This window comes from Nuphar pumila, chromosome 7 (assembly GCF_984573655.1).
Source record: "Nuphar pumila chromosome 7, dmNupPumi1.hap1.1, whole genome shotgun sequence".
In the NCBI taxonomy this organism is placed as follows: domain Eukaryota; kingdom Viridiplantae; phylum Streptophyta; class Magnoliopsida; order Nymphaeales; family Nymphaeaceae; genus Nuphar; species Nuphar pumila.
In genome coordinates, this window is record NC_143255.1 from 2587190 (window position 1) to 2601343 (window position 14154).

The following is a 14154-nucleotide window of genomic DNA, read 5'->3' on the forward strand; positions in this document are numbered from 1 at the left end:
ATTCAAATGCCCCTTATTACTTGGGGTGATATGCCAAAACACTTTTCCTTTGTGCTTTTGATCTTTACATTCCCTGCTGTTGTCCAGTCACTCATCTGTCTCGTCGTCATCTTCTTCCTTCTGAATCTTTAATGTTCCTTTTCATATATGATACTCTATTATTCAGAAAGAGAAGAAATGCATCAACGGCTGGCTCTTTAGCCACAGTTGGTTGAACAATAAGGGCCTTCACAGCTGTGCAGCAGTTTGATTATATTTAACTGAGGAGATCATTTAAAATTACAGAGATCATTTGCAGGAACCAAGTCGTAGGAAAGATATTGAGGAGATGAAACAAGATGTCGAACAGATGATAGATCGTTGCAACGAGGCGGTGTCTAAGATGGAAATTGTGGATAACCTCCAAAAATTAGGAATAGCATACCACTTTGAGAAGGAGATCATGGGTGTACTAAACGCCATTCACAGATACAACCCGGGATGCGAAGGCCTCTATGCTACAGCTCTTCGATTCAGATTGCTGAGGCAACATGGATATGATGTTTCTCCTGGTGATACATATTGGCATTTCTTGCTTTTTTTTTTTTGAAAGAATCATTTCTTGGTCAAATAACTTCATTTTTCATTACACGGTATAACAGAATCTATTTTGTTCTTGGTGCAGACGTCTTCAATGTATTTAAGGATGAAAGAGGGAGTTTTATGAGTAGCCTTAAAGAAGATGTGGAGGGGATGCTGAGTTTGTATGATGCTTCGCATTTTGGCTTTGAAGGGGAGGTTATATGGGAAGAGGAAATGACCTTCACAGCTCACCTTGAGGAAAGCATCAAGTACTTGAACCCAATCCTTTCTCGACGGGTGGCTCATGCCCTAGAGCTCCCTCTTAACAGAAGAATGCTAAGGTTGGAATCCAGGCATAATATAGATTTATATGAGAGGGTAACAGGCCATAACCCAGTCTTACTCAAACTGGCAAAGCTGGACTACAACCATGTGCAGTCTCTGTACCAAGCAGAAGTCAAGGAGATGTCAAGGTTCGTTGTGACTGGAATTCATAATTTTCATTATTGCTCTCAAATTAGATTACTGTGAAACCAATGAATTATAACTACCATTTTCCTCAGGTGGTGGAGGGACCTTGGTCTTGCAGAACATCTGAAGTTTTCAAGGGATAGATTAATGGAGAATTACCTATGGACAGTGGGCGCCATCTTAAACCCTCATTTCACTGTTTGTAGGAGAGGATTCACTAAAATCAACTGCTTCATCACAACAATTGATGACGTTTATGATGTGTACGGCACAGTGGACGAGCTAGAGCTGTTCACAGATGCTGTCTGCAGGTAGCATCTGGCTCCCAATAACTCTGCATGCCTGGCATCAAGTGCAAGAACACGTCTAAGTGACACGTGTCTGGCTCAGTGCAAGGCTTGGTCAATTTCAAAATATTGCCAATATTTGTGACATAGCTTTTAGCTGATCAATTGCTTTTTATGTTGTCCTACCTGCTGCTCTGATGTTTTTTGATGTACCTTGCAGATGGGATATTCGACGTATTGATCTCCTTCCAGAATACATGAAGATCTGCTTCCTAGCTCTCTTTAACACTACAAATCAATTTGCTTATGATTTCATGAGTGAGAAGGGTTGCAATATCTTAACATACTTGACCACTGCGGTAATGTTACATTTGACTTCTTTTCTTTGAAAAAAAATATATTTGTGTTCACATCTGTTTTTCATATACATTTATCATATTTGAGTTTAGGCCCTTTGACATTCTATGCACAATTACTGACGAGTCATCGTCTTTTTCAGTGGGCTGATTTGTGCAAATCATATTTAGTGGAAGCAAAGTGGTTTTACAGTGGATATACACCAACACTACAAGAATACATGGACAATGCATCGACATCGATATCATGGCCTCTGTTATTTGTTCATATTTATTTCTTCATGCAACACAATATGAAGGAAGAGGCTACTGTGAGCATACACGAGCACTCGAACCTCATAAGGCTGTCATCCTTGATTTTTCGGCTTCATGATGATCTTGGAACATCAAAGGTTTGCATGATTCGCTCATACACCAAGCCATACTCTAATGGCCCACGAGAGCTCTGCATTCTTTGCTCGGGGAAATTGCGGATTGTCACCTGACATGTGACAGTCACATTTTGAAACCAACGGAAGGGCATTCCTTGCCGCAAGGTCGAAGATGGGTGTGCTCCGGGTGGGCGGGGGAACTCAAGGGTTTCACCATCCGGTTGTGATCCGTAACTAGGAGAGGAGAAATCTCTTCTTCCAAACCTTTCGAACCAGATCACAAAAAGTTAGAAAAATAAAAAAGATAGAGGATTCCCAAGAAAACTGAAAAAAATTGAAAATTGGGCATCGAGACCCTCTTTGCTTTCATTAATTCTCCAAAACTCTCTCACTAGGTTAGTTTTGATATATAAAATCCTTATTTGTTCTTGTGGGTACCCCATCTCCTATAGGGGTGGCAATCGGGTCAGGTTGGCGGGTCAGCATACCTCAACCCAAACCCAAACCCGACCTGTTTATTAAACGGGTAACCCGACACGACCTGCCAACCTGCTTAATAAACGGGTTGGGTCGGGTAAACGGGTTGGCGGGTCGGGTTGGCTGGTTGGGGGTCAGGTTGGCGGGTTGACCCACCCGCCTAACCCGTTTATTAAACGGGTCAGCCGGGTTGGCGGGTTGGCATATCCCTAACACAAATCTGACCCGTTTAATAAACAGGTTAGGCGGGTCGACCTGTTTATTAAACGGGTTTGTTTTTGCCAAACCCGAACCCGCCTAAGAGGCGGGTTGGCGGGTCGTGTCAGGTTTTGCCACCCCTAATCTCCTAATTATGGTGGGATCCTGGTACTGATTTCAAAGAAGAATTCTTACCCAATTAGGTAAGTTACTTATTCAAATTACATGAGTTCATATCTTTGTAGACCTGGTTGACTACATCTACTTTGCTTTTTGAATCACCATTGAACTCTTCTCGGACAAGAATTTGACTTTGTGTCAAACTTTACTATATATATATATATATATATATATATATATATATAAAACTTTGACTTGCCTGTTTGGCCTACTAAAACAGTTGGGATGGGCCAAAAAATGGTGGCAAAAAATTCTTGATATTTTCCTGTAGCGCTCCAAATAAGCTTTACAACTACTCAAGACTCGTCCAATTTCGATATCGGATGACAAAGTTATGGTCTTTTGAAGTTGCATGTGTCGGTTTGCTCTCTTTATGAACCTAAATGATGATCCGATAGATCCGGATTACCCCTAGAACCCCTTGGATCAGGTGGCCTGTAAATGTGCGGTTGGTGACAGAGAGTTTCCCTTGGCCAATTTGGAAAAAAAAAAACTTATTGCACTCTAATGACTTTTACTTGGATCACCCTCATATACGTACACCATATGGAACCCTTAGCATTTGCTCATAATTTGAGGCAGTCACAAATCAAGTTTTTGAAAAAAAATCCACAAGAAATATTGTATTGAAAAACGAATTTTCTTGAGAAAAGAAACCACGAAAATGATCAATGTACCTAAACAAAACAAAATTAGAATATAAATAACATAAAAAAATTATGCAAAAGGTGTTTTTATCATATTAAATATGAAGTTAAAAACATGATTTTTTCAACATAGACCATCTTTCGAAAATATCACATTTTAGTTTTGGGTATAATACTATCCTTTGAAAGTATGAGCTTTATATATGTTGACTATGATTTGAAAGACTAGCATAACGAACAGATTAGAAAATAGGAAATTCCTTGCGACATTGTTAATTTCTTACCAACCACTTATTTTCCTTTTTATTGTGAGCTCTGTTATTTCCTTATTAGTGTTTATGAATTTGAGGAGACTTCTTAATTAATTCTATTATGTTTCATTCATGAAGGATGAGATTGATAGAGGGGATGTGCCAAAATCTATCCAATGTCACATGAAGGAGAAGGGTGTGTCTGAGGAAGTTGCTCGCCAACATGTAGAGGATTTACTAAGAGATGCATGGAAAAGACTAAATGAAGAATGCATGTCAACTACTAATCCTCACCCTATTGTGCAAGTTTCTTTGGATATTGCAAGGATGGCACAGTGCATCTACCAATATGGAGATGGTTATGGTTCCCCAGGAAGAGAGACTAAGGAGCTTGTATTGAAGTTGATAGTGGAAAATGTTTGATGTGGGATGGATGCTCGCCATCATCTATGCAACTCCTCTTTTTTATGTCCTAAGGGTACTTTTGTATGGCTTGGATATGGGCAACAAGCTATGTAGCAATAAGTGTATTTTTGATGCATTTTTATTAGAATCTTGAGTAAACTTAAAGATTTGCCTATGTAATAAATCTAGTTGTTCAAGGGTACTATGGACTATCAGCCCACACTGATGAGTTAATTTATGTCGGTTTGGAACAGTACACGCCTCCACCTGAGGAGCCTCGAGAAAGCTGAACTAGAACCTCTAGGTTTTTGATATGACAAAAATACCCCTACTAGTGGGTGGGATTTGTGTTGTGGACCTCTTTGGAGGGATGGCAGTGGACTGAGGGAAAGCGGGGCCCCGCCTCCCCTCCTTTGGACCTGGATGGATGTCATGAAACGGGGATAGAGGTGGGGATGGACCGACACTTTCCCCCGCTCCCTCCCACCCTGCTCCCTCATGTCATTCACGTATTATTGTAATCTCGTTTGTTGATCATCAACAAAATATAGGAAGGATATTGTTGGGTTTTTTTCTTTTGTGGGATCTATTGGTTACCGTGACACTTGATTTTTTGAGGAAGATTTATAGTATTCGCTGGATAGAGATTTGTAGTAATCATCAACAAGTTCGAAGCGAGTTTCAACAAAATATAACGATTTGTAGTAGACATCAACGGTTTTGAGTTCTGAGTTCGAGTTTCAACAAAATATAGTAAAAAAATATTTGCAAAAGAGATCAGTGACTCGCTATCAAGCCAAAGCATATCATTCAATTATTATTACTGAAAAAAATTATATACATACTAACAAATTCTCAGCAAAAAAAGATGAAAAAAACGAGATTTAAACCCAAGTCGTTCTGAAAAAAAAAAAGGAAAAGACTAACACCCTACCCATTTCAGTAATGACGTACTTTTAAATTTATTTGCAAAGATATTATATATATTAGGTTTGCAACGAATTAAGCTTTATCGAACCCGAGTTTCATACACCGCTTCAAAAGCTCAATTCATTTACAAAACGGACGAGACAGAGCAGGGTACGTTGGGTCTTATAACATCGTTACAAGACGGCGAGAGACACCCGGATTAATGAAACTGCTTAGTGGGTCCCAAGGCATAGGCCATGTGTCACGTTTCTGTTGATTTTTACCTAAAAAGTTTTAGCACATCCGATCTTGTGATTCGTGAGACGTGGCAGGCAAGTCACTTGTCCCTCTATGTGAGATGGTAATATGGAATTCCGCGTCTCACACGCGCTGCTGAACAAGCTGTCCTGCGCGGCCATCATCGCGACCTCCCTTGCTCTCCTCCTCCTCCTCTCCACCCACACCCTCCCCACCCTCTGCCACCTCCCCCACCACCACCAGCGGCCTTTCCCCTCCGCCCTCTCCTCCTGCGAGCCCCGTCGCCGCGACCTCCTCCCCCTGGACCGCAGGGGCGAGCGCCTCCGCTCCACCCGCGACTGGCGCCGTAGAGTCGACTCCCTCTCCTCCCTCTTCCTCGACCTCGCCTCCCGCGGCCTCCTCCGCAACGCCTCCAGGGCCCTCTGCGTCTCCGCCGGCCTCTCCGACGTCATCGGCGTCAAGGTCGTCGACTCCCCGCCGCTCGTCAGCGGCGCCGACCCCCACAACCTCACCTTCTTCGACTCCGTCTTCGACTTCGCCTTCAGTGCCCGCCTCTCCGAGGCGCTCTTTCCGGCCAGATTCGTGGCGGAGATGGAGCGGACGGTCAGGCCAGGAGGGGTGCTTGTCGTCACGCTCGAGCGATAGTTCTCCGGCGAGGCGCTGCGAGCGGTCGAGCGACTTTTACTGAGATCGGAGGTGGTCAGCAAGGATAACGCTACCTTGATTGGGGTGGACGTCGTTCAGATCGTGTTCAGGAAGAAGGCTACTCCTCCTTGAATCTATGAAAACTGTTTGTAATTTTCATTCCTCGTGTGTATTTTATTCTTTCTTGATTTCCAGATTCTGAAATTAATGCAAATTCATGAAATTGCGATATTTTCGTTTGTGGATATGTTCGAATGGAGATGTGAAATCGATCTGATTAACTGAATTGTGCTAAAACTTTTTGCTACATTGACGAATCTGGATCATAACGTGCTGAGTTTCGTAGTGGGAATGGATACCCCTCTTTGAAATGGCAGATTTTTTTTTTTTCGAGTTTTTGAGTTTTCTTCTTTTATGGGGTCAACTGGCTGCTTTTTGAATCCTGAAATCAGCACAATTTTGTGAATTTCTGATTTTTTAGGGATCTTTTGTTCGAAGTGGAAGATGATATTAGTCTGATTAGCTGGAACTGCGGTTAAATTTGCTACATTAAGACTTTGATCGATTGCATTTGCAATATTTCATACTTTCTCTGCTATGGTTTATGCAAAGAAAATCACAGAATGTGTTTCCTGAAAATTCCATTAGTCATAGGCTTTTGATGTTGGATGGCTGGATAATGGGGATGCTTCTAGGTAGATCTAGTTATCATTTTATTTTCATTGATGATTAGTGTTAAACCATGACCTTGTGCTTCCTTTTAGCCTTCCTTGGATTGTTTGCTTGATTTCTACTGACTGAAGGAATGGATAATGATGTTCATAGTGAATTAGCGATGGTGATAACAAACTAACAAGTGTTCAAATCAGATTTCACATTATTACTTTGGACTCATGACACCAAGAAATAGGAATTTGTGTGTTGACAAAGATAGTTTGGCTGCATCATATGGATAGTCGACTCAGAACCAGGATGAAAGGTTGACATGAAGCAAGTTAAACGAATTAGAGAGTCGGAGGCCACTCAAGACTTGGAGGAAGACGATATTGTTGGATCTTGGTACCAGATCCAGATATGGCCATAGGGTCTCACAAGAGGAATCCCAAGAGCTGGTGGGTTCATTATGAATTATAATTAAGTCAATTAAGTAGGTTTAATGTAAATATTAATCCTGACTTAATGGTTGATTGCATAACCTACATGATGTTTATGGATGGGGTTAACTGGGCATTATCTCCAAGTTTAATGGTGGAATTAATCCAGCCTCCTTGGTTGTCTATATAATGGCCCATGGCCATAGCAAGTACATGAAAGCAAGAACAAGAGCTCTAATAGAGGTCTCTGAAAAATCCTAGAGCTTGGAAAGGGCTGGAATAGCTCAATAGGAGAGCGTGTGGTATTCATGAGGTTGGAGGTTCAACTCCTCCTTCCAGCACACATCCCCTATTCGATTCATGTGACCCCATTCATATTAGTTTACGGATCCACTGGGGTCTATCAATGGTATCAGAGCACCGAGATAGGCTCTATATATTGATGCATGCTCACTACTCTAGGCATCTAGGCGATTCATAGGCATGGTGGTTGTTATCATCACTTGAGACAGTCCCATATATCACTGGGACCTACGGTGCTTTTGTGTGAGGATCACATTCCACCTGATCCTCCCTCTTGTGGGGAGCAACATGATATTGATGCATGGCATGTGTTGGTGGTATAACTGTAGTCACTGCCATGGGTTGTTGTGTCTCTCCTCTACTATTTGACCTATTATAGATGCCATTAACTTATCAAAGAAATAACATGGGTTGGATCTCAACCCGGAAGTAAATTGCAGTCAGAAGGTATAGCTTATTTAAAGCTAACAATTCCACACCACTGGCATCGCCACCTTGTGAAGGGCTCAACAACGGGACTAGAACCATTTGCACCAATTGCTCCACCATGTTCTCCTTCCACCATCTCTGTCACGATGGTGATTTCACCTTTAAGGTTGATGATGCCTCATAGCATTTGCCAGCTCGTACTAACAATGAATTGGAGGAATGAATGTCGAATAATGTACCATGGCTAAAGTATCTCCATAGAAGCAGTGGACAATATCACCAAGGGGAAGCAACCACTATCAAGCAGGGATCCTTGGCCATCGGAGATACAGAACAAGATCTGTCACATATGTATCCTAGGTTGCTAGTTTTCATACTTCTGTAAAAGGTTAGGGTGCATCTCTGTTTATGGCCTAATATGGACTTCTCTCCCGGTTATTGAACTGCCCCCTGTGGAGTCGCATAGTAAGTTAGTCGTGTCGGGTATTAAAATATATAGCATAGTAAACCCTTGTACGGTATCGACTGTACTCAACATTTTCTTTGTGAGTACCCATAGTGGGAGTTAAATATCGAAACATAAGATCTTCCTTCTCACACTAATTATTTTATTGTGTTACTATATTAAAAGCATGCTCTTTCTTCTGATTAAGGCATACATACATATTGATGAATTATAACATCTGAATGGTATTTTACTGTGACATTTGAATTTTTGTTGACTGTAATAACATTATGGAATCATGTTTTCTGCATATCTATTGAGTTTCTGGAATATATAATCTAAATTCACTTTGACTTCTAAATTTGAGAACACCGTATCGTAAATGTTAAATATTATGTTTTTACTTGGAATTGGTACGGAACCCTACTAGATTGTCACAAGTCTGGCCCTTTTTATGATAAGATGATTGCAGATGAAGAAATATGATATAGTTGTGGAGCGGATGCGGGATACTTCGATGTTGTCGATGAGCCAATCAAGACATTGAATTCAGACACATAATATTGTATTGGTTTTGTAATATTTTAAATGATACACCTTTCTTTGGAATGAAAATATTTTATTTGTGTCATATTATTCTCTTTTGAATTCAATATAATCGTTTTGAGTGTAATGTAACCTTCCCAAGGTTTTGAACTCCTGTTCGAAAATGTTTCCGCTAACAATTTTAATAAATATTTTTTTAAATTTTCACGTATTTTTTTGAGGGTTGAAAATCCTGGGGCATTACAATATTGATACTTAAGAATGCATGTATGTTAATAAAAAATGCATATATGTATGATGTTCAAAATATATATCTGTGTTGATGCTTGAAAATATATGTATGTTGTTTAAAAATGCATATATACATGATGTTCAAAATATATATGATGATGCTCAAAATGCATGTATGATTGTTCAAATATATATATATATATATATATATATATATATATATATAATGATGTTTAAAATGCATCCATTGTTTCAAATCTGAAATTTAGTTAAGCATTGTGCCTATGTTTCAAATTTGAAATTTACTTAAGCATTGTGCTATGTTAAAACTGAAATTTATTTAGGCATTATCCTTTGTTTCAAATCTGAAATTTATTTAAGCATTGTGCTATGTTTCAAATATGAAATTTAGGTAAGCATTGTACCTTTGTTTCAAATATGAAATTTATTTAAGCATTGTGCTATGTTAAAACTGATTTATTTAAGCATTGTAATATGTTTCAAATATGAAATTTATTTAAGCATTGTACCTATGTTTCAATCTGAAATTTATTTAAGCATTGTGTTATGTTAAAACTGAAATTTATTTGGGCATTTTGCCTATGTTTCAAATATAAAATTCATTTACACCTTGTGATTATGTTAAATCTAAAAATGACATGGGCCGTTTGTCTATTTCAAATGGAAAATGAGTTAGTCGTTTTGCCTAAATTGAAAAAGAATATATATATATATATATATATATATCTTTTTAAACGAAAGTAGCATGTGATGGTAAATGTGATTGTTGTTCAGATCCGGACATCATGTGTGAATGAGTATGTGGACTCTATAAATTTGGGATTTGATTTGCATTACAGACTTTGGGTAACTAGACGCCCTGGCTGGGTTTCATGCACATTTGTTGGAGATCATCCTATTCTTCCCTCAATGGCTATGAGTTCTCTTATGGTGTTGGAGGGTGACACAAACAGGCTACCACCTTATTTTTTTTTTGGCCATCAGGCACTTGGCGAACGTGAGCACCATATTGAAGCCATATTTCTTGTGCATAGGGAGATTTCGTGCCTATGTCACAGGGATTCGGCTAGCAGGGTGCCGCACCCGCGTCGACGCGACTCGACGCGGGTGCGGGTTCGGGTGCCGCACCGGGTGCGGTCAACCCGATCCTGGGTGCGTTGACCGCACTCAGGATCATTTAGGTCCATTTGTTTTTTGGATTTTTTTTTTTAAAAAAAAATTCCCTGTGAAATGAGCTGCGAATTTGAATTTTTTAAAAAAAAAAATCTGCTGTCAGGGCTGACAGGCAGCTGCTGTCTGTCAGGGCTGACAGACAGCTACTGTCTGTCAGCAGCTGACAGGCAGCTGCTGTCAGCAGCTGACAGACACCTGCTGTCAGCTGCTGACAGCAGAAAAACCTGCGGGGAAACCCCAGAACTGTACTGGAAGCTTTTCCAGCTCGTATAGAGACCATTTTGCTCTAAACTAATAGTATTTGTCAGTGCAAGCATGCTAGAAGTGGTATATCATGAATGACATTCATCTTTGAGAAATACTATCTTTGAGAGATACGATGCATTATAAAAACCCTCATTTTACCCTAAATGTCTTATGAAACTTTTTAATGTCAAAATATGGCCTAACTTTGTATAAGCGGGAAACTCCATCAGTGGCATGATTTTATTATCTGGGAAGACCACATCACCACCTTCTCTTGTGATAAGATGATCAAAGTGATACACTTCCCTTTTATATATATATATTTTACATTTTTGCCCCTGCCGCACCCACACCCGCGCCCGCACCCGCACCCATGTGACATAGTTTCGTGCACTCTAATGTCAAGGGAAGGACAAGCACCTTTCCTTCCATCGATGCTACAACAGAGATGTCCGCTTCACTTTGATGCTGCTCAACCTCTTTCCATTCCATCACAGTTGAAGGAGACTACAGTGCTCCACACTCGGTCACATACCCATCCTTTTTAGCAATGACTCATGCATTGTTGAATCAATAACTTATGGTGAAATCGACCTCCCTGCTACACTCATTTGGATGACCACCATGCAGTATGCAACCTTATTGAGCCCGTACGTTAGAAATCTTTCTAAGAGCACCATCAGACCCCTGGTGTTCACGAGGAGCATAAACATAATTGATAATGCACATGATGAAGAGGTTGTCATGAATAGGAAGCGAGTCAGGTTCATGCGCAATGGTGGCCAGTTTAGTGCAGCATTGGCCATCTTAAAGTGACCACAAGGAAGAGATCTCAAATGGTTTGACAAGGACCAAACCACTTATGGCGATCAATCTCTATAAATGCAGTGTCCTTCATTAGCAGGTGATGTGTGTCATTTCACTAACCCATCATAGTCGGTCATGGGAGAAAGAGAGGCAGAACAAAATCAACAGACATGCTTGAAACAACCAACATTGACCATATGAGTGGATGAACTTGTAACGGTCACCACCCACCATCAACCTTGATGAGAAATGAAGGCTTCCACAATGAACTTGTAACGGCCACAAGATTGGTGCCCGTTAAGAGGTTGCACGATGGGAAGAGAAGAAGGAAAGAGGGGTGCTCGACCAGCACTAAAGGACCCTGATCTGACACCCTTGGTTGGCTACCAGTGGCAGGGTTTGTACATTTGTGTCGCCCTTAGAAACTGCCCCTTGTGGATGGGCCTCAAATGGAAACCAAGCTTTCTTGGTTAAGAGAGGAGCCCTTTGTAGGAAAGACCAAAATGGCAAGCACCGACCAACATGCGATTGAGGAAAGAAACAGAAGGCCATGTGAACAAAGAAAGAGAAAATCATTCACCATGGAAATGGCAACACCACCACCTTCATGTGTGCTCTTTGAAATGACTCTAACTACCCATGTGAAAGGGGGAAAGAGAGAGGTGGCTCTCATGGCGGGTGGAAACAGCCCACGTGGTGCATGGAAAGAAAAAAAGGGGTTTCATGCAAGTTTTTGATGTGGACTGGATCTTATTGGATCCAGTTTGAATATATCGCAACTATATTACATCAAAATTGGCTCAAACTAATAATGATTTGACCACCCTAATTAGACCATATCGACCCAGAGATGATTGGAATGGATCTTGCTATTTGCATCAGTCTAGTCTATAATGGATTGAGATGGTTCAAGTTGTGTTGGACCGGATTTGTTTACTTAAGCCATAATGGATCTATAGTATGGATCTATAAATAGATTTGGTGGGTCTAGCTTAGATCAGAATGGATCAGACCCATTGATATGAATCAAATATATCTAGTTCGGGTTAAGCTTTTGGATCAACTCTATGCAGTATGGGTCGACTCAATTACTAGCATTCAAGCTCACCAGTCTTAGAGATTCAAGTGAACTGGATAGGATTTAGTCAACTAGACTGAACCAAGTGGGCTCATTTTGAAACCGGTTGAACCAGTGAGACCTGAATTGAAACTGGACCAATGATTAATGCGGGATCCATGGACAAGTATGATGGACTACTGCTTGCATGATATCAAGGTAAGTCATCAACCTTTATTTATTTGACAACTTGGATTTATGGTGATGGGTCAAACATATGAGATTGTGGGCATTTTTTTGTGTTAGATCTTGTAACCCAATATTGGATCTGGACATTGAGATCCAACTTTAGGATTGTTGACATCAAAATATACTTTGGATCAAGTTATGATTAGATTGGATCACTACCTGTTATGGGTGAGTTTGGATCCAAACTAACATTATGAGGATCCAAGATTATTTAGTTTGGGTGACTATAAATATCTTAATGTATGTCCCCATTAGATGCCTTGATGGTATGGACCTGGTATTGGTCTAAGTTTTAATTACAGTTCAAGATAACATAATGTTTGGATCTAATTATAAGTTTTATGAATTTGGATCCTAAGAACATGGATTTGGATTATAGTCAAATCCTAGTGACCCATGATTTTATATGAGAATTAACTTGATAAATAATCAGTTTGAACCTATAATATTGCATAAATCCAAATAGGTAATAGACCCATGATATAAACTTTGTGATTGCAATTGGGTTTATTTTGAGTGCTTAAATTATGTTATTTTAACAACACCATGAGATCTTAGAACATCATGTTTGGATCTTATTATATATGGATTTGAATAAAATTGTTTATTTACATTTTGATATGTGTCTTTTAATTCTTAAAGTTTGTGGTTTAAGTGTATAATGTTTTGAGTCTTGGAGATCATCATGGAGTACATTGGAATCCACACCATTTTGTGACATGCTATTAAGGCAAGGTATCTTGGTCTTGGTAACTTGTTCGTGGTTGTGTTTTTGAAAGAAAGATTTGAATAGATGAACAACTTGGACTCGAGACTCTTGTATTTTGGTATGTATTTTCTTTGGATTCTCTACTTTAAATATTTATGGTATGCATTTGAAAATGTATTTGAAATATAGTAGCTTATTGCTAAATATGTTAAAAATGAATAGGTTTTTAAATTAATTACCTAAAAATCGTCATAAAAGTTATATTTTACAAGAGTATGTATTTTTCCTTTAAAATCTTAAATATTATGCTTGTATGTCTTTCATGTTGCTAATTCTTTTGTTGTATGTATTTGGTTTTATCGTAATAATCATTAGTGATTCTAGGCATGTGTTAAAACATGATTTTTAGGTATATTATGTGTTCCTTTAAAACTTTAGAATCTTGTATGATGTATACCTTAAGTCATCATTTTTTTTTAACTCTTTGGTAATACCGTAGATATTTTGTATATCGACATGTTCATGTCCCATATTTTATGTGGTTTCAATGGTTGACTTTAAGATGTTTCTCTCATTGTGCAAAACTAATTCTTTGAAAAACATACTCGATTGATTATGCTTGAGAATGATCTTAGATATTTGTGTTCATCTCTATTTGACATTCGTATAGAAAATGAATCTTGCATTGGATGCTTTGAATGCATTTTATATGACACAATGTTAACTTATTTTCTCTAAAAATGTGTCATATAAAATAGATTGTATTTTGCCCCCTAGTGGGTTCTAGTGCTTGTGCCCCTTAGAAGGTTTATGTTTGATGTATTGTGA

The 14154-nt window shown here is 39.3% G+C and overlaps 2 protein-coding genes across 2 annotated transcripts; both read left to right on the forward strand.

The window, feature by feature from the left end:
- Positions 1–328: 328 nt before the first annotated feature.
- Positions 329–4222, forward strand: LOC149830842 ((-)-alpha-terpineol synthase-like). The gene is made up of 6 exons (XM_090011842.1): positions 329–551; positions 665–1034; positions 1125–1343; positions 1540–1637; positions 1769–2067; positions 3938–4222. The coding sequence occupies exons 1-6, from the start codon at positions 329–331 to the stop codon at positions 4220–4222; spliced, it is 1494 nt and encodes a 497-aa protein (XP_089867968.1).
- Positions 4223–5479: 1257 nt separating this feature from the next.
- LOC149830843 (uncharacterized) lies at positions 5480–6245 on the forward strand. Its single transcript, XM_090011843.1, has one exon. The coding sequence runs from the start codon at positions 5480–5482 to the stop codon at positions 6014–6016; it is 537 nt and encodes a 178-aa protein (XP_089867969.1). The 3' UTR covers positions 6017–6245.
- The last annotated feature ends 7909 nt before the right edge of the window (positions 6246–14154 follow it).

Excerpts from the sequence above, each read along its gene's own strand:
- LOC149830843 (XM_090011843.1), top strand. The coding sequence starts at position 5,480 with ATGGAATTCCGCGTCTCACACGCGCTGCTGAACAAGCTGTCCTGCGCG.
- LOC149830842 (XM_090011842.1), top strand. The coding sequence starts at position 329 with ATGAAACAAGATGTCGAACAGATGATAGATCGTTGCAACGAGGCGGTG. Across the intron at positions 1,344-1,539 it reads TTCACAGATGCTGTCTGCAG|ATGGGATATTCGACGTATTG; the intron begins GTAGCATCTGGC and ends TGTACCTTGCAG. Across the intron at positions 1,638-1,768 it reads ATTTGCTTATGATTTCATGA|GCCCTTTGACATTCTATGCA; the intron begins GTGAGAAGGGTT and ends ATTTGAGTTTAG.